This window comes from Ambystoma mexicanum, chromosome 7p (assembly GCF_040938575.1).
Source record: "Ambystoma mexicanum isolate Mex_15411 chromosome 7p, UKY_AmexF1_1, whole genome shotgun sequence".
NCBI lineage: Eukaryota > Metazoa > Chordata > Amphibia > Caudata > Ambystomatidae > Ambystoma > Ambystoma mexicanum.
This window is the reverse complement of record NC_090939.1, coordinates 274,187,397-274,208,054: the sequence shown is the minus strand read 5'-3', so window position 1 is coordinate 274,208,054 and position 20,658 is coordinate 274,187,397. Positions and strand designations below refer to the sequence as shown.

At 47.7% G+C, this 20,658-nt stretch overlaps 1 protein-coding gene across 1 annotated transcript in view; it reads left to right on the top strand.

Moving 5' to 3' along the window:
• Positions 1-20,658, top strand: part of SYNJ1 (synaptojanin 1) — a 1,805,713-nt gene that overhangs the window by 1,294,448 nt on the left and 490,607 nt on the right. Inside the window, exon 21 of the mRNA XM_069636346.1 lies at positions 6,728-6,806. Within this exon, the coding sequence (XP_069492447.1) occupies positions 6,728-6,806 (79 nt within the window). The remainder of the gene's footprint in view (positions 1-6,727; positions 6,807-20,658) is intronic.

The window sequence follows — 20,658 nt, the reverse complement described above, 5'->3', positions numbered from 1 at the left end:
GGTCTTTGTGATTCCGTCACAGCAGTGGTTGCTCCACTGCTCGCTACGCCGTTCTCCCAGCGTTCGTCTCTGTCCCTCTGCTTCTCAAGCTGCTGCTGGCTCCAGGGCTCCACAGCCCCTCCAGGATGTTCCTTTGTCAGAGGCTCTCCTCTACGTAAGGTTATCTCTGCTTCTTTCTGGGTTCTTCTTCTCTTTAACTCGGCTGTTCCTGCATAAAGGGGCATTTTGCTTCTTTTTCTGGGTCGTATATAATCCAGCATTGCCTTGCTCCAAAAAGGACATCTAATTACTGGTTGTTGAAGGCAATATCCCAGTAAGTGCAGACCTTTTGATTCCCATGTACGCAGATAGGGTTTCTTCCATAAGGAGTTTGTTGCCTAAAGGCGAGTCTCTCCCAGTGAGATCCCACTTGCCCAGACCCCTAGGGTGGGTCTTGCTTGGAAGGCTCACCTCCCTAGCATCACAAGGGGTGGCTCCTGCTTGGGGAGAAGGAACGAATAACCTGGATTTGTCACACAAGCTTTCATTGTCCTGTTCCTGATCGATCGTACAACATTGTAGTAGTAGTAGGTAGTAACACCTATTACTGCAGCCCTTAGAACTGCATTCTAATGAGAAAAACCTTATAAAATGGAGTATTAGTGTTCTTTATCCCGAAATTATTAATATTCATATGCACTCAATATCTTTACATTTGCATTTGTGCAGGATCTAAGAACAGTTTTAAAATGGAGGTAAAACTCTCTATTTTTTCTACTTTTCTTTTTTATTTAAAGATTAAAAATACTTAAACTCCCAGAACGCACATCAGTGCTGCTTTTTATCGTCACCCAACCTGTCATTGAAAATAAAGAAAAAGACATACTCACTTAAGGCAACCAGACTGCACCAGTATCCTATCATACAGTTCTGTGGTAATTTACATTTTTCCACTCTATGGAGCAAGGATCTCCAATTACGGACTGAAGCCTTGTAGCATGTTTTCAATGTGCATGCAGGCTTTTTGAAGAAAACTTATTATTCATTTGACTTCTTTCTTTGTTTCCTCAGTCAGCATTTGGCTCTTTACAACAAATGTACTTCCTGTGGTGGGAAAACAAATGTCAATGCTATATCCATTTTCCAGTTCCCTTTTTCACACAATAGGTAAGTGCCTAATGTACCAGAAGGTGCATTAGATGAGGTAATGCACCTTCGGCTAGGGAGAAAGTTGAGCTGCAGTCCAAACTGGGTGCTTCCTCAGAGCACTCCAAGGCTCCTTCCAAGTTCTCAGTTTAGGTTTACAGCCTTTGCAAAAGGCCTGGTCAGTTCATTCCACGGCCTTGGTCATTGTGTCTAGCTCTGCCACCCCTGGGGATTTACTCTAACTGTAAGCAGCAACACAGTTTGAGTTTTACAGCCTCCTTTCGAGTGCCAGAGTCAGTCTCCCCGTCAAGACTATATTAATGTCTTGTATGTATTCTGCGTAGGGGGTCCACCATTGAAGCTTGTTCACTGTTCAGTTTGACATACAGTCACTCAACAAAGTTGGCCTTGTCATGGAGAACTGTATTTGTGATGTCAAAAGTACAGAGTCCCTTGCCAAAGACCCCAGTATGTCTGGCTGAGCTCAATGAGGATGGCTTATTTACTCCAGGGGTTATGATGAGAAGCAAAGGATCCTGCCAGGCATAGGTCATAGCACCAAGTCCTGTAGCAAGAGCCCCTCCACATATGGGGTACAGAAGAAAAAGGGCCAGAACATCATTAATGCCGTGCATTCCTCCAAGTCCTGCAAGACCACTAGCTCCTCCTAGGTTGGTCGTACCAAAGCTCCAAATTACTTTGAAGTCGCATGGGGTCGACTATTTACCCCACTTGCGTGTCTTTTTTCTGCCTAATATTTTGCCAGCTGATGGCATGTTCGTCTTCACTAATGTGACTAAGTGGACTGTGGTAATGCCCAACAATACAAACTCTTTTCTGCAAAAGACCTTGCAGCATAAAGGTTTTTTCTGCCAATGACCCCTTCCAGCCTTTTTGAGCTTACTATGCAGACATTTTTCACACCTGCCTCCACCAATAATATGACAGGCACCAGGACCCCTATTACAGACCCTCTGTTTATTAGATGCACCTGGCATGCCTAGTGGTGTGACATCCATTTGAAAGGCATTCCCCTCTTGCTCCCCATGCGTCCAGTTACACAGTCTATCCTGACAAGAAGCATTGGTCAATAGAGTGTATAGGTAAAAAGGCCTGCACAGCATCAGCCACAACAAAGAGGGCAGCCTGTGCAATAGTGCCTTTTGGCACATACAGCATGTCCTTTATTTATTGGGTATTTATAATTTGCCTATACAGCAAAGGTGTTTCAAGGCGTAACAAGACAAAAAAAGGAGTGGGGAACAGGGAAGAATAATAACTAAAACGGTCCTACAAGGTCTTGTGTCATTCATATTGTGCAAGTGCAGTAACAAGAAGTGCAGGGGAGTGGGGAAATGGGGGGGGGGGGGGGGAGTGCCAGCCTGCGGAATGCGCTAATTCTAAGGAGGGAAAGAAAGTGTAGGTCGGAGTGGAGAGATTTTGGGAATCCGTACAAATCTTTTCAGCCTACCCTCTGGAGGATAGATGAGAAAACCTTCTTGGTGTGACTAAGGCGATTACTTTTTTGTTTCCAACCAGATAATCTGCACAGTGAAGGATTTATTTATTGGTCATTGTTAGGATGGATATCTAAAATCTGACCTGGTTGACAGATTTCAGGAGGCCACCCTAGTTACAGTGAGCAGGGGAACCTGGGAGTCCACACAGTGAAGCACACAATATTTCTACATAGGCAGGTAAGTACAAAAATACTTAATTTATTATAGGCCCAAAACAACCTTGAAAAATTAATCAAGCGGGTAATATTATCACACAATGCTCCGTTATCAAACACATATACAATCTGGTTTGTAGAAATTATTACAATTCACTTAACCACCTGAAAAGAAGGTATGTAATGATGCAGTAAGGAAAACCAGTTCACAAGAATAATACCCTAACTTTATAAGTCCAGTCCCTATGTTGAATGGGGTCTTGTGCCCAAAAGTCACAAAAGCCTCTTCTCTATAGAGGGGACAAAGGTAGGAAAGGTGCTTGTGGTGGCCAAAATTGTTCCAGAAGACTTCTCAAGGATATTACAGGTAAGTAAAATGCTTTTTCTATCTTTTAGAACAGCTTTTAAAACAAACGTTTAAAAAGTGAAACAATGGAATAAACAAAGGTTTGTTCTAAGGTTTATTATAGGGGAGACAGGGGTGGCTGTAACTATTGTGATTGCTCACCACCCTTACTCCGATTTTCCCAAGTGACTAGGCAGGTCAACTGGGAGTCACTGGAGGTAGGTTTTGCCGCCATTCAATCCAGTAGAGGAAACCCTGGCACTGCAGGTGCATGATGGATTCCGGTCTGGTCCAGGAGCTGAGTGCAGCCCTTTCCAATGAAGAAATTCAGCAGGCACCGATGCAGGCCTCTGTGGGACACTCTACCAGACACAAGAAAACCGGTTCCGGGGACAGTCACAGCACATGGGCGCTAGCAGGCGTCTCTCCACTCGCGATCGAAGAAGACCTTCCAGGACAGGATTCTTTGATGCTGGGAAGCCGAACCCTGGCAGGAAGGCATCTGCAACTTGGCAGGAAGGTGATTTGTAGAAGGAGCTGGCGACTACCAGAGTTCTGGCCGAAAACACGGAACGGCAAGGCTTCTGGCTCGAAAGCGTTATTCAGAGCTGGTCAGTCCCCCTGGTGGTGCAAGGATGATTCAGAGGGCTTGTAGCTACAGGAGCACCAAAAAGCATTGAGACTCGTTGGCCCCACCAGTTCAAGGCTCAAAGCACCGCAGAGGGCCTTCTCAGATCAAGTAGTCCATCAGGGCTTAACCGGGGCAATTGCAGGATAGGTCACCAGGCCTCTTCAGGAGTCGTCCACGGTACTTCAGTTGGCTGCACAGCTACACAGAATACTTGGCTCCAACGCTGATCTGTTGGAATGGCTGCAGGCGTCCTCTTCTTAACCCAAATCCAGGCTCATGTCAAAAAACCAGCCCACCAATGGTGAGGATCATCACCACTCACTCAGCCAGCAGTGGTCCAAACAGGGACCGTTGTGGGTTTAACTCATGCATGCACACCAGACTTTCAGGCACCATTGTTGTGGAATGGGACCAGACAGTGCCACCCACTTCCTGGGCCTATACACAAATGGCACAAATGGCATCCACTAGCCCGCAAAAACAGCAGCTTTCCCAGGCAAATGCATGGTCATATTAGGGATTAACTAACTTGAGAAGGCAGGAAGAAGGTAAAGAAGCAAGATGGCACGCCCATTTTAGTGCACTAGCCACGTTTAGTAGCCAGACACGGTAAGCGTAAATGTGCACCCTAAAAGTACTGCACAAATGGTAACCATGCAACTGCTGCCACCAGCTTGTTTTTAGGCACATAACAAAATAACCAAAAATCCCAGTGTGAATGACAAGTGATACAAACGTATACCCATGCACTGCACTGCATTGTAAGATGATGTGTGCACTGTTGGAAAATTTACCAAAACAGGTAAAAAGTACAAGACAAAAGGGAAAAATTGTTTCCCAGTACTGATGGGCTGAAGGACTGATCAGTTTCCCCATGACAAATGAGCAAAAGGCCAGCGAAGTCAGGACAGGTTTAAAAACAAAAGCAAAAAGTGTGGGGTCCATAGAACATAGAGGGGAAGTTGCCTATAAGAGAAATCTTTCCTAGCAGTAATATGTACCATGCGTAATGCAGAACATGAAGCACTTAGAAGCACCAAAAGGTAAATAAAGTTGGATGAGGAGGGTCCAAACAATAGTAGGAAAGGTATGAGGCTGGTTGGATGGGTATATATGTGTATCTTTTTCAGCCATGTAGATTCTAGCATTCTACTACCGTTTCTCTTCAATAACTGTTTTAGGCGTATATTTGAATTCAGCAGTACTTCGTGAGAAGCCTAAATCTCAGTACCACCATGTGACTTAAGCTTGTTGAAATTTAGTGCATTCCTGAATTTTAAGTGGTTTGCTATTAGTTTGTTCTTTAGGTAAACATTTCTATTATTACAAGGTTCTTTGGGACTGCGATTTGACAGAAGTTGTGGCAGAGCTGTCTGCGAATGTAGGTTTCTTCAAACTATCCCTGAGAACTTCATCATGTCTGTGGCTCATGGGTCTCAATGTAGATGCCCTGCATAATATCCTTTGCGGTTTTCTTTGGATCAGCACTCATCAGTGCCTACAACGAAGAGGAAATGATGCTGACCAAGTATGAAGCCAGTGCTGAATAATTGTTAGGCCTTGACCAAAGGAAAGTAGAATTTTGAAAAACATTTTTTCCGCAGGCTTAAAAGAGACTTCCAAAAGCTGATTTAAGGATCCTATGAGTAGCTATACCAACAATATTTAGTTGAACAGAAATCGGAGTACAGAAACAGAAGTGCAACACAAGGCTGAAATGAGGGGAAGCCAACATCTGCAGCAGCAGTATTTCGCCTTAAAACAATGTTTTCATTCTGGTCGGGGGTGGAAGCATTCCCAGCAATTTAACAGCTTGTCAGTGCATCCCAATTCACAAATAGATACTGAGTATTGTAAAGTATGGTTACTTGTTCTGGTTCAAAAGTTTACCTCCAAGCATTCTGCCAACAAAAACTAAGTCTCCCCATAAATTGGACAGGCTGATACATTATGCGATTGAAAGACTTCCAAACATCCCAGTGGGGCAAAGTGTCTTACTTTGTTGCATCCTGTTTCAAAAGGGTCCCACCCATGAATTCATACACTTTCTAGACTTTCTGCATTAGAAATCCAGAAAGGCGCTACCCAGCTGCCCTTTGTGATTGAGGCATGCACAATTTGTGGAGTTTTTCTTTTACTTACATGTTCATTGATCTGTGAATCTGGACCTTTCTGTTTATGGCATACCCTTTGGAGTTTGCAGTTGCTATCACATTAAGTATCACTGTAACAAGGGCTTTATTTAGGTTTCGTTAAGCCTTTCACCCTATAAAGTGCCTAACATGTAAATGTTCAATGTATCCCCGTTAAGACTTTGGAAGGCTATTGGCGGGTATGCTTAGTCTTTCACTTGATCTTGTGTTTGTTTTGTCTTTTCCTTTTGCAAATGAGAGCCCCACATTTTTGCATAGTGTTTTGTCTGCAGGAGAGTAGAGTGTTGAATTCTTTTGAAGGCGGATGGCTCACTTTAAACAGGGACACAATGTGAATTAACCTTGGTATGGCCATGTATGAAAACTGTGGTAGATGATTGCTGTGTATCGGGCTTACACCTACATTCTGTGTCCTCAGTAGAAATGAACATATTGTTTCTTATTTCATTTGGTCGAAGTCTTTCCTGTATGGGATCCCTGATGTCGATGCTGGTTGTGTTCTGAAATACATTTGTGGGACCTTATGGGAGTCTTTTACATTGCAGACAAAACAACCTGGATTTTGCACTTGAAAACAATTTCTCAATGGTGATGATATGGACACATATATGGAGCAATGTTTTATTTTTTGAAAAAAATATCTACATATTGTTTGTAATTTTTCTCTCACACTGGTCCCTTATAGTAGAAGGTAACCTTTATAACCTGTTGACTAACTTGCAGTGATTTATGTTTATAAATGTTCAAAAGAAACAATGATGATAATAGTTAAGCTGGTTGATTAAAATGTCTTCTAGGTTTGTGGAAGACAAAATGTGGGTGACGTTCCTAGAAGGAGGTTCTGCGTTGAATGTTCTAAGCATCAGTGGACATGAGGTAATGCAAAAACAGCAGTATGTTTTATTTCTTGTTCTAAATCTTTATATATTGATCCTATAAGAGTTGAAGAAAACAAGGGACCCTCCCAAAGAGATCAACCCTGCATTTGAAAATGAGTTATCGGATATGAAGTGTTAGGTATGAGAGGCTCCAATCAGCCTTAGTCTGCTTTTATTAGCTACACACACCGAGACACTCCTTAAGGCCTTTAACTAAAAAATCAAAGGAAGAAATTGTTTGTTTAGTAATTGTGGTCTCATGGGAAACCCCTAAGGATAGAAATTGGTGAAATCCCACCACCAAATGGTTCTTTAAAAACCTTCATTATGAAATATGAGAATGCAAGAAATGGAAATGACATACAATTGACTATTTTAATCCCTAACTGGTATACAAAGTCAGCAGTAAAAAAACAACAATAAGCAATGGAGTCATTCATAATCTCTGAAGCCGCAAACAAGACTTCCAAATGTTTTAAAATAATTAAACTGTTGGCCCCATTTACATAAGTCTTGTTATCATTTTCAAGGGCTAGCCTCAGCACTGGGGACGTTATTCTCAAACGAAAAGACCAGAGCAACTAGCATAGTTGGCTCTGAACCACCACCTTCCATCCCCAAATTAGACCCACGCTAACCCATACTCTGTCAGATTCAAATTCCCATTCCAGAAATACAATAATATTAGTAAACACTCATGAAGGCCTCTAAAGCACCAGCCATACCTTGCAAAGCCCAATTATCATGGAGCACTTCTTAAACTAACCCACATGCTGACCTAATTTGCAAACATGTCCTTTACCTAGGCAAGGTCCACAGCACACTTGTTAGCCTAAGTCACACCATCACTAAAACAACAAACAAACAAACAAAACAAATGGCAATATCAAAGAACCACAGTGAGTTTTTGACTTGAACCCCCATCACCTTTTTACCCATTGCAAACTAATTAAATCAGTCACCTAACACATTTAATAAAAGAGAATCTTGCACATTGCATGACCATCAGTCTTGATTTATAGCATTGAAGCCCAACACTATTTTAACCCTTCACAGACTTTGGAAACGGTTTCCCACATTGCTATCTTGCAAAGATTACAAACCCACCAAGGATGTTAAATTGATCGAAATGCCTGGGGTCCCGGAAGTGGCCCTTCTTTTGTCCCCATGGCATTTGCTCTAATAACTCCAAAGGGAATTGTATTACTACAGTAAAACCGTTCCCTTCTCCATGCAAACATGATTGTTGCTGTGTGATATTGCCTTCTCTGCATGTCACTGTGCTGTGCAGTTAATTGAGAAATGTCTATATTGACAGTCTTAGAACGTGCCGAACTAAACCCCAGAAAGATTATCCAGGCATGGGCGACATATTGACACCGGAATCTCCCAGCTAGATCTTAATTTAGCTGATAGGTTTTAAGGCATGTTTTGATAAACACTAAAGCGATCTAGCCCGGGTGATATGTTCTCATTCTTAATGAATTTAGAGGCTGAATTTTCCATGTACAACTTTACACTTACTTCACCTCAACTCTGCTAAAACTTAGCTTCTTTTCTTTCTTCCCCTCTACCGCCACCATCTCTGTTCTTTCCCCTGTCTTCTATAGTCTTCTTGCCTTCTGCAAAAAACGTAGGCGTACTCTTTGAACCCCCTTTTCATTTCCTCCCACACAGACACATGTCTGGGTCTGTTGTTTTTCATCTCTATAAAATGTGTCACGCATGCCCCTTTTTATCTTTCTCTGCTGCTAAACTCATTGTTTCTCTCATTCTATCTTGCATTGACTGTTGCTCCTCCTTGCTAATTGCTTTTATCTCACACCTCTGCGCTACACTTACATTGCTATTCACCTCCTTTTTTCTCTCCTGTCCCATACTTCTATCCTCCCATCTCTTCTATTTCCTTTCGATTCTCACCTTCTTTTTCACATTGTTATCATTGTCTTTAAAAGTATTGATGGTCTTGCCCCCCTCTCTCTTATCTCATTGTACACACGTTCCTGTGCACTAAGTCACAGCAACATTTAATGTTAATTTCCTCAATTTTTCTCTAGCAGTGCACAAATCGATGTCATCTCCACTCATGAGCAGAAGATGATTAAAATGTCATCTACACTCACTAGAGGTGCTAAGCCGAACCTTGACGGTAGTTGCTGAGATCCCTGCAAACCCTAAATGATGTCCATGTAGCCTCTTGGAACTCATTATGCTACAACTAGAATGGATACACTCCTTGCTATTATGTCCCATCCCCTTTCCTCTATCCTTGTGGGCTTCCCCCAACATGGAGACCCAAAATGAGGACTTTACCGGAACCTTTGTCAGTGTAAAATTGAGCTTCACCTTTAAATTTAGTCCAGCATGCAGGGGTGCGGACCCGGGCGTGGCAATGCCCTCCCGAGGCCCCACCCTCTGGCACCTCACCTCTGTCCCTTTTTCCACACGTACAGTGTCGGACCTGGCAGCTAGGCGCAGAGAGTTTTTTAAACTTTCAGCATGCTCCCCGTTCTTTTTTTTTTTTTTTTAATCTTCTTCACCTCCCTTGATGCATGTCAACTGCAAGAGGCTTCACGCTCGTTCCCGGCCTCGGACCCCCATTGAGTGCCTAGGGCCTGATCACCGCTGGGACACGTGCGCAGCTTGTAGCGCTCTTGGTCACAGGGCCTTGAAAAATCGTCTTTCATGCTGGAGGAAGATCTTCCACGCTTCTCCTCCAGATCATCTTAAAGAGTTGGTCTCCAGGACCCCACATCAAGACAAGGTAGGCCCTTTGATTAGAATGGCTCCTCAGCGGGGAGACTCCTTCCCAGGGGTTTCCACAGGAAAGGGTACCTTGGATTCTGGTTCTGGCAGACCTGAGGCCGTTAAGGCTACCGGCTCCCAAGTCAAGGGGCCCAGGGGCTCTTCCAGGCGCTCTGTCGACAGACCTGAGCCCGACAAGGCTAACGGCTCCCAAGCAGAGGGGCTCAGGAGCTTTACTGGGCGGTCCATGGAGGAGCAATCAAGTTTGTCCTCCTCTTCAGCCCCAGTGGGCAAGGGATTGTCATGTTCTACCTCCCAGAGTCAGTCCGCAGCATGATCCAGCATGACTACCAGCTCTGTAGCTGAGGGTGCCCAGCCTATCAAACCCACCTCCGAGGTCGTGGTACAGGGCGTTTCGGCTACCAGCCAGCAGGCCGAGAGCTCTGAGCCTACCAGAGCCATCTCTGAGGTTGACACTTCTGATTCAGGTTCGAGGGCAAAGGAGTTCCCTTCCATGTCTGATCCAGCATGTGGCACAGAGCTTTCACGTCCTCCTTCCCAGGGCGTGGTGCACGGCCCCAAAATGACGGACAAGCAAGTGGCTGAGCATGCTAGGCTGGCAGCCATCTTGGATTCATAATTCGGGCTTCACCGGTCCTTCGTCCACGGAGTGGGCCATGCAAGAAGGTTCCAGTCCCCTTGTCTCGGGAAGTGGTGGCAGACTCTACAGTACAGGTGGTTGGCCTCTGCAGGGTTACGTCTACCCCTCGCAACCTTATGGCTACACGCCACAGGCGCCTAGGCGCTTCGATCAGGAAAAGAGGCCCAGCGCCGCTGAGGGCCTTGTCCCTCGAGATCCGGCGGCTTGCGAGGACCACTTTTTCTAGCACTTCCTCGTTCTCATGCGGTCCCTGCAAATGACGGCGCTCCTCAAGTGTATAGTCAAGGAAGTGGTCCCACAGGTCGTGCCTCCTAGGCCTCCGCCTCGTGTCTCTCCTCTGGTTTCTCTGAAGCTTCCAGTGCCGTTGCTTGTTCCTCCTTCGGTCCAGGCACTGCCGGAGCTTCAAACTCTGCCTCTTCCTGTACCACCAATGCCTCCTACTCAGCAACAGCCAATGAATCCACAGCTATCTTTGAGTCCAGATCATGGGGGGGGCCTCCAGCTCTGGTGGCTCCGGACCTGGACTCCCCTCTGTCTAGAAAGGGGGGGGGGGTGATGACAGGGATGATGCCCATGATGTCTTATGGGCCTTGCAGAGTTCTTGGGGCTCCCCCAGCTGGAGAAGCCCCCCAGGAATCAGGGGTGCTAGCAGAGGTTTTGGCCAGGCACGCCACAAGCCGCTCAGGCATTTCCTCCAGAAGGATGTCTTGCAAGTGGCGAGAAAGGTCTGGGAGATGCCCTCGGCCAATGCCCAGATGAACAAGAAATTGTACAGCTGGTTCAGGCTTTCAGATGGGGGAGCCGCCTACCCCAGCCACAGTCCTCAGTGGTGTCAGCGGCTTCCTTGTATTGTAAGCCATTGTCTTCGTCCTCCTTTGCAGGGGATGCCTGCAGTTGTCTGTCCATAGAGGATAAGGCCCTTGAGTCTTTTGGCAAACGTTGCTACCTCGTCTCGGGGCTGCATTTGCAGCAGGCTAACGCTGACACCCTCCTAGCCGCGGCGAAACAAACTGTGGCGAGAGTTCGGGGAGTGCCTACCCGACCTCCCTCTAGTGAGGCAGGCCTCCTTTAAGGCCGGCCAGACGGACGCCCGGGCATTTGTGCAGGGCCACATGGAGTCTTTGGTCTCCACATCGATACAGCCAGTAGAGGGCTAGGCCTGGGCGTCGAGATGAGATGCACGGCGTGGCTGCATGCCACTAAATTCTCTTCTGATGTGCAAGAGAGAATCCTGGATCTTCCTTTTGAGGGCTCAGATCTTTTTCATTCGTCCTCTGGTGACGGGTTGACAAAGAAGAAGACCTCTACACAGACCACCAGTTCCTTGGCCATCCTGACTAAGCCTGAGCAGAAGTCTTTCCCTCCGTCTCAGGGCAGGACCGACTTCAAACATCGTGCTTTCACAGTCTTCAAGGGGTTTTGAGACTGTGGTGCACGGAGGCCTGGCAGGTTGCCTAGTGACCACAGGAGTAAGCAGCAGAGGACTTTGCACGGTTTTTCCACTCCCCCTCCTTGACTCCTGCCTTATACACCAAAAAATAGCGACGCGCCAGTCAGGGAGCACAGCTCGCCTGTAGTGGGCTGGTTGGCTCTCTTTCAGGACATCTAGAAGCATTGTTTCGAGAGTCCTTGGATCCTCTTTATAGTGTCCACATGCTTCAGTCTTCCTCTTCCTCTACCACCCTCTGCTTCAGATATGGTCCCCAGCTCTTTTACAGGAGATACTTTCTCTTTTGGAGATACGGGTGGTGGAGCTGGTTCCTCAGTCAGACAGGGGCTCCGGCTTCTACTCCAGTATTTTCTCAGTACCCAAGAACAATCAGGCTGGCCCCAGCCCTGGACCTGTCATTTCTCAACCTGTCTTTACCACTCAAACGCTTCAAGATGATTACTCCTGTGCTCAAAGCAGAGTCCCTCTGCGCAGGGTACTGGATGTGTTCCCTAGACCTCAGGGATGCGTACCTTCTCCTCCAGCATTGGATCCTTCATAGATTCACATGCTTTGAATACTCCACGTCGTCAGGCTGGGAATCCTCAGTAAATGGGTACTGGATGTGTTCCCTAGACCTCAGGGATGCGTACCTTCTCCTCCAGCATTGGATCCTTCATAGATTCACATGCTTTGAATACTCCACGTCGTCAGGCTGGGAATCCTCAGTAAATGGGTACTGGATGTGTTCCCTAGACCTCAAGGATGCATACCTTCTTCTCCAGCGTTGGATCCTTCATAGATTCACATGCTGTGAATATGCCACATCGTCAGGCTGGGAATCCTCGGTAAAATAGAGCAGTTTAAATTAAACTGAAATTTCAGTCACTTTAGTGCTCTATAGTCATCATTTTGGGTCATACTGCCCATAGCCAATAGAAAACACTCCCTTAGCTCCTCCCCTGTCGGCCATATTAAGATTTTTACCACACGTTAGTGTGGGAGTCCTCTAAAATCTTCTACAATTTTCTACGATATATATATATATGAAAAGGAAAAACGAACTGCACTCTCCGCGGCCGATTGAAAGGCCAGGGTCCATGGAAAAAGGAAACACAGCTCACAGCAAAGTGAAGGTCTGAAAGTTATTTAATGAGTCATACAAAAAAAGACATCAATAAAAAAATACGGCTGGAAGGCAGTAGAAAAAACAGAGGCAGGACGCCCATGAGCTCGACCCACACACAACCCGTTTCATACTCAACTGAGTGCTTCATCACGTGATATATATATATACACACATGATAATTTTGCATTTTCTACAAAAAAGAAGTGTTTTCTTCAAAATTGTTAGATGACCGGCAACGCAGTGCCAACGAGACCTTTGTCCAACGTTCCCGCCGCTGGTAAACGTAGAAGACAAGTCAGCTAGACAGTTGGGCCTACCTCATGGCGGAATCCACGAGAAACTGCCTTTTCAGGGCGTGTGCCTGTTGTGGGCTGAAGAACAATTATTTGGAGGATCACCACGAGGAATGCCTCTATTGCCGTCACCTTCGCCCCCAACATGCCATTAAGGACTGCGAGATCTGCCAGTCTTTCTCGTCCAAGACGCTGAAGGATCGTCACCGCCGTCTCATCGCTGGGCTGGAAGACGCCGGTGAGGCCTCTGACTCGGCTTTGGTACAAAGTCATGCCTTGTTACGGCAGGGCAGGACGGCCCAGCGAACCATCTCAAGTAAGAGGTACAGATTGCACGACGACCAAAACGAAAGCTGGAAAAGGCAGAAGGAAGCCTCAGGTGATGGCTCAATGTCATCCCACAAGTACCGGACCTCCACGAAGGTCGGTACCCAGGGAGAGGTGGGGCGGGAGAAGCACGGAAGCCCTTTCATCCCCCCAAGGAAGCATCTACCTTGAGGTCCAGCTCCAAGTCTGTTGAGCACTCCTCTCCGACCTGATCACTGTCGGCTACAAAGCTGCCTTCGTCGCACTCTAGGTCATCTACACCAGAGTAATCAACCGCAACTTCCTTGTTGGCGAAGCCGGCGACAGCTGCTACTTAGGGACGAAACCATCTAAAACATCTTAAGCGACAAAATCATCTACAAGGCTGTCAACGCCAGGTCCGTCATCGACCAAGATGACACAACCGTCGCCACCCTCAACCTCGACGACTACAGCCACGAGCGCGTCCACCACAATCGCTTTGTTGACCTAGTGGTAGCTCTATTACCAGGTGGTATTGTGGTCCTAGAACCAAGTCTTTCGGAATCAGAAGAGAAGGAAGCTGTTGTCACAGCAACCATCTTCCCCTAGGACACTGCCACTGAGGAGGCCACCGCGGGGTAAGGCAAGCCTCATTAGACCACCATCTTTGAACCCTCTGCCGTCAGCGGGGGTTGTACAACATCTACAACCTGTGCCCCCAATGAAACCCAAGCCGTCAGCTGGCCAGTACAGCATCAAAAACCGTTCCCTCAAGGAACGTATCACTGGGTCTTTTGTCAACACTGACAACAATGGTGGTGACCTTGCATGCACTGCCCTTAAGAACACTGGTTACCTAATCCAGCAGGCGGATGCCGACTGAGGCCACAGGACCCTCCAGAAAGGGGTACGAGATTCCTTGCTCCGCCAAACCGCAAAGGCACCAGTCAGAACCGGAGTCACTGCGGATGGTGAGCCAGATGAGGTTCCTCTCAGGGATTCTCCCCCTGACGAAGTAGGAGCTTTCCATGCGCTCAAGTCTAGAGCGTCCACGATGTATGGCTTAGCTCCGGAGGAGCAAAGAAAGGAGAGCGTCTTATATCAAAGCCGGGAACAGCGCAGGAAGTCCATCATGTCAATCCCACTACTGGAGGACACGTGCAGGGATGGCCTAGTTGCCATAGGGCCCCCTGCAACTGCACCTCCAAAGAAGGATCGTTTCAACAAACAATACAAGGCCCCAGAGAGCGCTACTGCCTGTCTCTGCACACAGCCCACCTCAGACTCCATCGTTTCTGCGGCAGCCAGGAAGAGGTCGGCCAACCCATCTTCCTCCTACACTGTCACGCCTGCGCCACGGGCGCATCCATTTACGCTCAATATGGACTATTTGTTTATCATTTATTTACAACAGACTCTTGGATCCATCTATATTTACTTTGGGAACTTTATTTCCCATTTGCGAGACTTTGGTGCTTTATTATTTTTTCCAACAAACTACGTATACCACAATGCACCTGGCTACAAGCATCGATTCCTGGCTGTTCCTATTGGTTATCAAAGGAACTACACCCCCCAGAAGCCCTAGGGACTTGCCCTGCTTCCACCAGCCCAGGAACAGAAAGGGAGGTGGCTGATTGCCTGCAGGTGTGCTTAGCCAGGTGCAACCAATTAGCCTGCCTCTGTGCTGGGCTAGGCAGTATAAAGGCTGCTGCCTGCAGTGGCTCAGCCTCTTGCATCTGAGAGTCCTTCCTCCACCTTTCGCGGCTTCCTACGGATCCTGCCTTGCAGCTTGCTACACCCTGCTGCCTACAGCCCTAGCCTTCTGGGCTCCCTGCCTCAGTCCAGCTCCTCTGGGCCTCCTGCCTTGCAGCCTGTTACACTTCGCTGCCATTGCCTTCCAGGCTCCCTGCCTCACAGCCCTGCTCCTTTGGGCTCTCCACATTGCAGCTGATCATGCTCTGCTGCCTTCCAGCTTCCGCCCCTGCCCTGCCGGGCTCTCCACATTGCAGTCGATCACGCTCTGCTGCCTTCCAGCCTCCGCCCTTGCCCTGCGGGCTCTCTACATTTCAGCTGATCACGCTCTGCTGCTTTCCAGCCTTCAGCCCTTGTCCTCTGGGCTCCCTGCTCTGCAGCCTGCCTCACTCCGGCTGCCTTCAGCCTTTGTCCTTTGGGCTCCCTGCTCTGCAGCCTACCTCACTCCGGTTGCCTACGGCCCTTGTCCTCTGGCCTTCCTACTTTGCAGCTTATCACGCTCCGCTGCCTACTACCTATCTTTTTCCGCTGGGTTCTCGGCCTAGCAGCCCGCTACAGTCCTCTGCTACCTTCTACGGTCAGCGGCCCTGCCCCTCAGGGCCCACTCCTTGCCGCCCAGCCCTTCTGGGTTCCTTACCGTGCAGCCTGCTTTACTCTGCTGCCCTAAGCCCTTTTCATCTGGGCTCTCTTACTTACAGGCCTGCTCCTGTGGGCTTGCTCATTGCTTTCCTGCTCCTCTGAGCTCTCAACCTTGTTCCTTACTGTCCTCTGCTATCCTATCCTGTTACACGACTTTCCCTTCATTTCCTTCTGCTAGTTTGCTATCACCTCCTTTCCTGGATTTGTCTGTAGTATCTTCTCTTGTACTGTTTGTAGACCCTTTTGTACAGAGCTTGTCTGTTGGTTCCCATCAGTCAACCTCTGCCCCTTCCCTTGTTTCGTCTCTACATTACAGACACCCATAGCTGCTGTTCCAAGCCATGAGCAAACAGCGTGGGCCTCTGTTATAGCAAACTGTGTAGAAGGCTAGAGTATTTCCTAAGGTTCGTGGAATACTCTTTTCCTAGATCTGCATACACCCCAAGAGGGAATTCATTCTGTACCTTTTTCCCTTGCTACTCTGGCCTACTCTTTGTTCTCTTTTCTCTCTGCTGTGTGTGTACTTATCTGTCCACTTTATTTTGGCACAACCACCCAAACCCTTTCTGGGTGTCTTGTGCTACTCTTAATAGAGTGCCATCCTTGACATACTCAGAGCTCCCGGACAAGGAGGGCAAGTGTCTTGATGCCTTCAGCAAGAGGATCATCAGGACAGCTGCCACAACTATCAAAGCTTTCCGTAGCAGCCTGGTTCCTGACCAGCTGAGACTCCATCATGCGCAGTGCCCTGGGGACAACTGGGACATCATTCAGGAGGCCAGGGGGCCGTCTACACAGGCTCAATATAAGAGCAAGTAGGCAAGATTTTGCAAGTGGGCTCGCGACAATGGGCTAGATCCTCTTATTTGCTCACTGGACAACGCGCTGGCTTTTTCTGCACATTTGGCTCGTTCCGGCGTTCAAGTGAATTCCTGCCGCACCTATCTGGCGGCCGTTGGACCTAAAAGAATTCCCCATAGCACGTTTTTTCTGCAGCCAACCCGTTGGTTAAGGCCCACCTAAAGCGGTTGTCCAGGCTCTTTCCTCTGATACACAGGCCTCATCCAATCTGCAACCTTAATGTGGTTCTTGTGGCCTTGCAGTGCAAGCCCTTGGAGCCGATGACCTCGTGGACATCCGGCTGGTGACACTGAAGACAGTGTTGTTGTCATCATGCAAGCCCTTCACCACGTTTCATAACGACAAGGTCATCTTGCGCACTCATCCAAACTCTTTGCGCAAGGTCATCACTCCCTTCCATTTGAATCAGGAGATCTGTCTGCCAGTGTTCTTCCCGAACCACAGTCGAATGCCGAAAGGGCTTTGCCTTCCTTGGACCACAAGAGCGTCCTTAAATTCTACCTTTCTTGGACAAAATACTTCAGGAAGTCTGAGGCGTTGTTCATCACGTTTGGGTGCACGTCTCCCGGCACCCAGGCTTCCAAAGCTTCTATTGCCCGTTGGATGGTCCAGGCCATTCTGGAGGCGTATACAGCCATGGATAAACCGGTTCTTGAAGGGATTCATGCCCATGAGGTCAGAGCTAAGGCCACGGCCGTCGCGTTTCAAAGACATGCTTCTTGGGATGTCATCAGCAGGGCGGCTACTTGGGCCACTTTGTTTGTGTTCTGTAAGCACTATTCCCTGGATACCAGCTCCAGGAGATGCTTCCTCCTAGACTAGGATGTACTGACCTCACTGACTGCGCTCAAACAAACTTCTTAAAACATTCAGTGATTAGGAAAGAAAAAAGAGATCATACGAAAACACAAATATGTTTAAGCCTTTTTTGTAGTCAAACATAAAAATAGTTAGATACACATTTATGGTTTTGGTACCACATATAATTCAAACATAAGTCAAAGGGTAGTTCCTATTACACCTATATACAACAGTATTAAATAAACTTATGTTTGAATTATATGTGGTACCAAAACCATAAATGTGTATATAACTATATATATGTTTGATTACAAAAAAGGATTAAACATATTTGTGTTTTCTTATGATCTCTTTTTTCTTTCCTAATCACTGAATGTTTTCAGAAGTTTGTTTGAGCGCAGTCAGTGAGGTCAGTACCTCCTAGTGTATGCATTCATTATAGGTGATGGTGGAAGATTACCTAACTTACCACACGGCTGCAGCCCTTCTCATTTACTTTGTATTTCATATCCAACATATGCAAGGTGTGCGCACTCCCAGTATAGGGGATTGTTTCCACATAAAATCATGCTTTCTCCTAGATATGAGGCAGATTGTCACAGCTCCACCCTTTGGTCTTGTTCGGTGGAATCACCCACAAGAATGGAGGAAAGGGGATGGGACGTATAAGTAATTAAAGTTCTGATGCTTGTTAATCTTCTTAGAATCACATGATGTGCATATAGTCTGACATCCAGTGGTAACCACAGCGTATTGCATCTCGTCTTTCGAGAATCGAAAGGGTACGTCAGCATGGGCGTGCCTGTAATACTATCCCTACATGACGTGTAGTGTACCCAAAATCCCTCACGCGTTGAGGTCCCTCAGATTGTTTCCTTCCGCCCAGCATACTGAACGCCTTATGTGGAGCTCGTCCAGAGACATTGCTATTGTAATCCTCGACCCTTGGTCGTATCCTTTAAAATTATTCATTATTATTCTACCCTCCATTCCATCGACGGCTGTTTCCTGATCTACGCTGAAGCTGGTTCCACGGACCTTCAAGGGACATTGTTCCGGTCGGCGCTGCCAACCACGTGGCTGGGCCTTCTGGCCGGTTTACACAGTAGGGAGAGTGGGGTTGGGGTGGACATTTCCTTTTCCGAGAATGCATTTCCCTTTCCTCTCTTTGTTCCCTGGGTCTCTTTGTCACTATAGTTTTCAACAGCTATGGAGAGGACTCCGTTTAGGTTTTGCTCTTCTTGCAAGGCCAAATTTCCTTGGAAGGATAAACACTAAGGGCCTCATTACGACCCTGGCGGTAAGGGGTTAACGCCAGCGTTAGCTGCGCCGACCCCTTACCGCCAATTACGAGTTCCCCTAGCGCCATGGTGCTTTTAACACCTGCTTTTAGCGGGTGTTAAAATCCATGGCGCTAAGGGACCATGGAGTTAATTACGCCACCGTAATTTACGGTGGCGTAATTAACGCCTTCCCCACTCCCATTATGCCCTATGGGGCAAAAATGGGAATGGGGAAGGGTAAATGGGGATTGGGGACTTACCGCCCCGCCAAGGTCGGAATGGGGCGGTAAGTCCGCCAACCACCATGGCGTAAACGTAGTTTACGCCATGGTGGTAAAGTCACGGCCCAGGCAGTAACTTACCGCCTGGGTCGTAATGAGGCCCTAAGTGTAATAGGGGTTTGCCACTGAATCACGACGAGACGGCTTGTGCTGTTTGCAAGCTCCTGCGTCCATAGACACTAAAGGAGTGCTGTGTTAAGCGGTGGGCGACCTACGGAATGTCGCAGGCCGAGTCTAGTTCTCCCGCTGCCACAACCGCTGATTGTGACGAAGGGGCTAAGTGACGAACAGGCGTCCGATTCGGAGGCCATTGACCTCTTGGCTAAGCATTCTCGCTCTGCGTCGTCCGTCCCTGACCCCGTCAGGCAAGACTCCGGTCCTGCTATGGGGACTGTACAACCCAGCGACAAGGGCGCACACTCTCTACACACTAACGACACAACCCCCGGGACGTCTTCGTCAAAACAGTCGGAATAACTGGGCAACGGGCACACCGAATGTTTCTGCCGATCCGGACGACCTCCCTGCACCTGCAGGTGCGCATTGCGACCGGGCATTCTAAATTGAAGAATTCGGCCAAGAACAACCGCGCAACCGCAGGACCGTTCTAGACACCTTTCCGCCTCTGAAGAGGTTGCCGAAAGCATAGCTAGGATTATTTCGGCGGATAATCGGAGGCAACGGTACAGGGATTCGTCGATACCCAAGGACAAACCCAGGGATAGGATGAAGGATTCATCGGAACCCACAGAGAGGCCTAAGGACAGACAAAAGGATTCGCAACTAGCATTGGTCCCCCGAAAGGGCTTTTCGGAAGGCACGGGAGGGATTTCTTTGACGTTAAAGGAAAAATCTCGACGTTCTGCGATGGAAGATCCATTACAAGAGTCTTTTACACCCCTAGACTCCTCTGGTGCATCTATCTGGACCAGGGAGAAATTTGAGTGTTATATGGATAGGTTAGAGAGGTTTGTACAACTCTCAAAGAAGTCCACGCCCAAGAGGCCACGGGAAAAAAGTCTCTTTCCCCCTGTAGCTAAACTTCCAAAAGTCTTTGATCCTTCCCAGGAAGAAGAAGAGCTATATACTTATGACCTCACTGAAGATGAGCTTCATGTGGACCAATACAATGAGGATTAATATCCCTTTGCTGACACTGAGGATGTTCATATCGACCCCACATAGGGATGGGGGAGGGCAACCCTGACCTGGGTGATCCTCAGCCTTGGCAGTCACTTACTCCAACACTGGAACCTGATGCCCTGTGCTTGGATACCGCCCTGACCACACCCACTCGACAGGCCTCCCCGGTTGATGACCAAATGGCGTACAACGCCATATTAAGGAAAGCAACGAAAGCAGCGGAACATTTCCACATTGCTACCCAGGAAGCTGTTCCAGAGGCTGATTTTGTCGAGGACATCTTAAAAGAGAAACCACCGGCCAGCCAAGCTATTCCTCTGCTTAATTCGATCAAATAGCGGTTGGCCCCTTCTTTATATACGCCTGCCCTAACTACCACAGTAAATCATAGAGAAGAAACATTGTTTCGACCCTCCCCCCTCTCACCCCCTTTACATCAGGGGTCATGCTACTCCAGACTCACTGGTGGTAACTGCAACCAGGAAAAGAGCGGGGGTTCCCCTATAAACTGGGGAGGCGCCCCCGGACAAGGAGCGCAATAG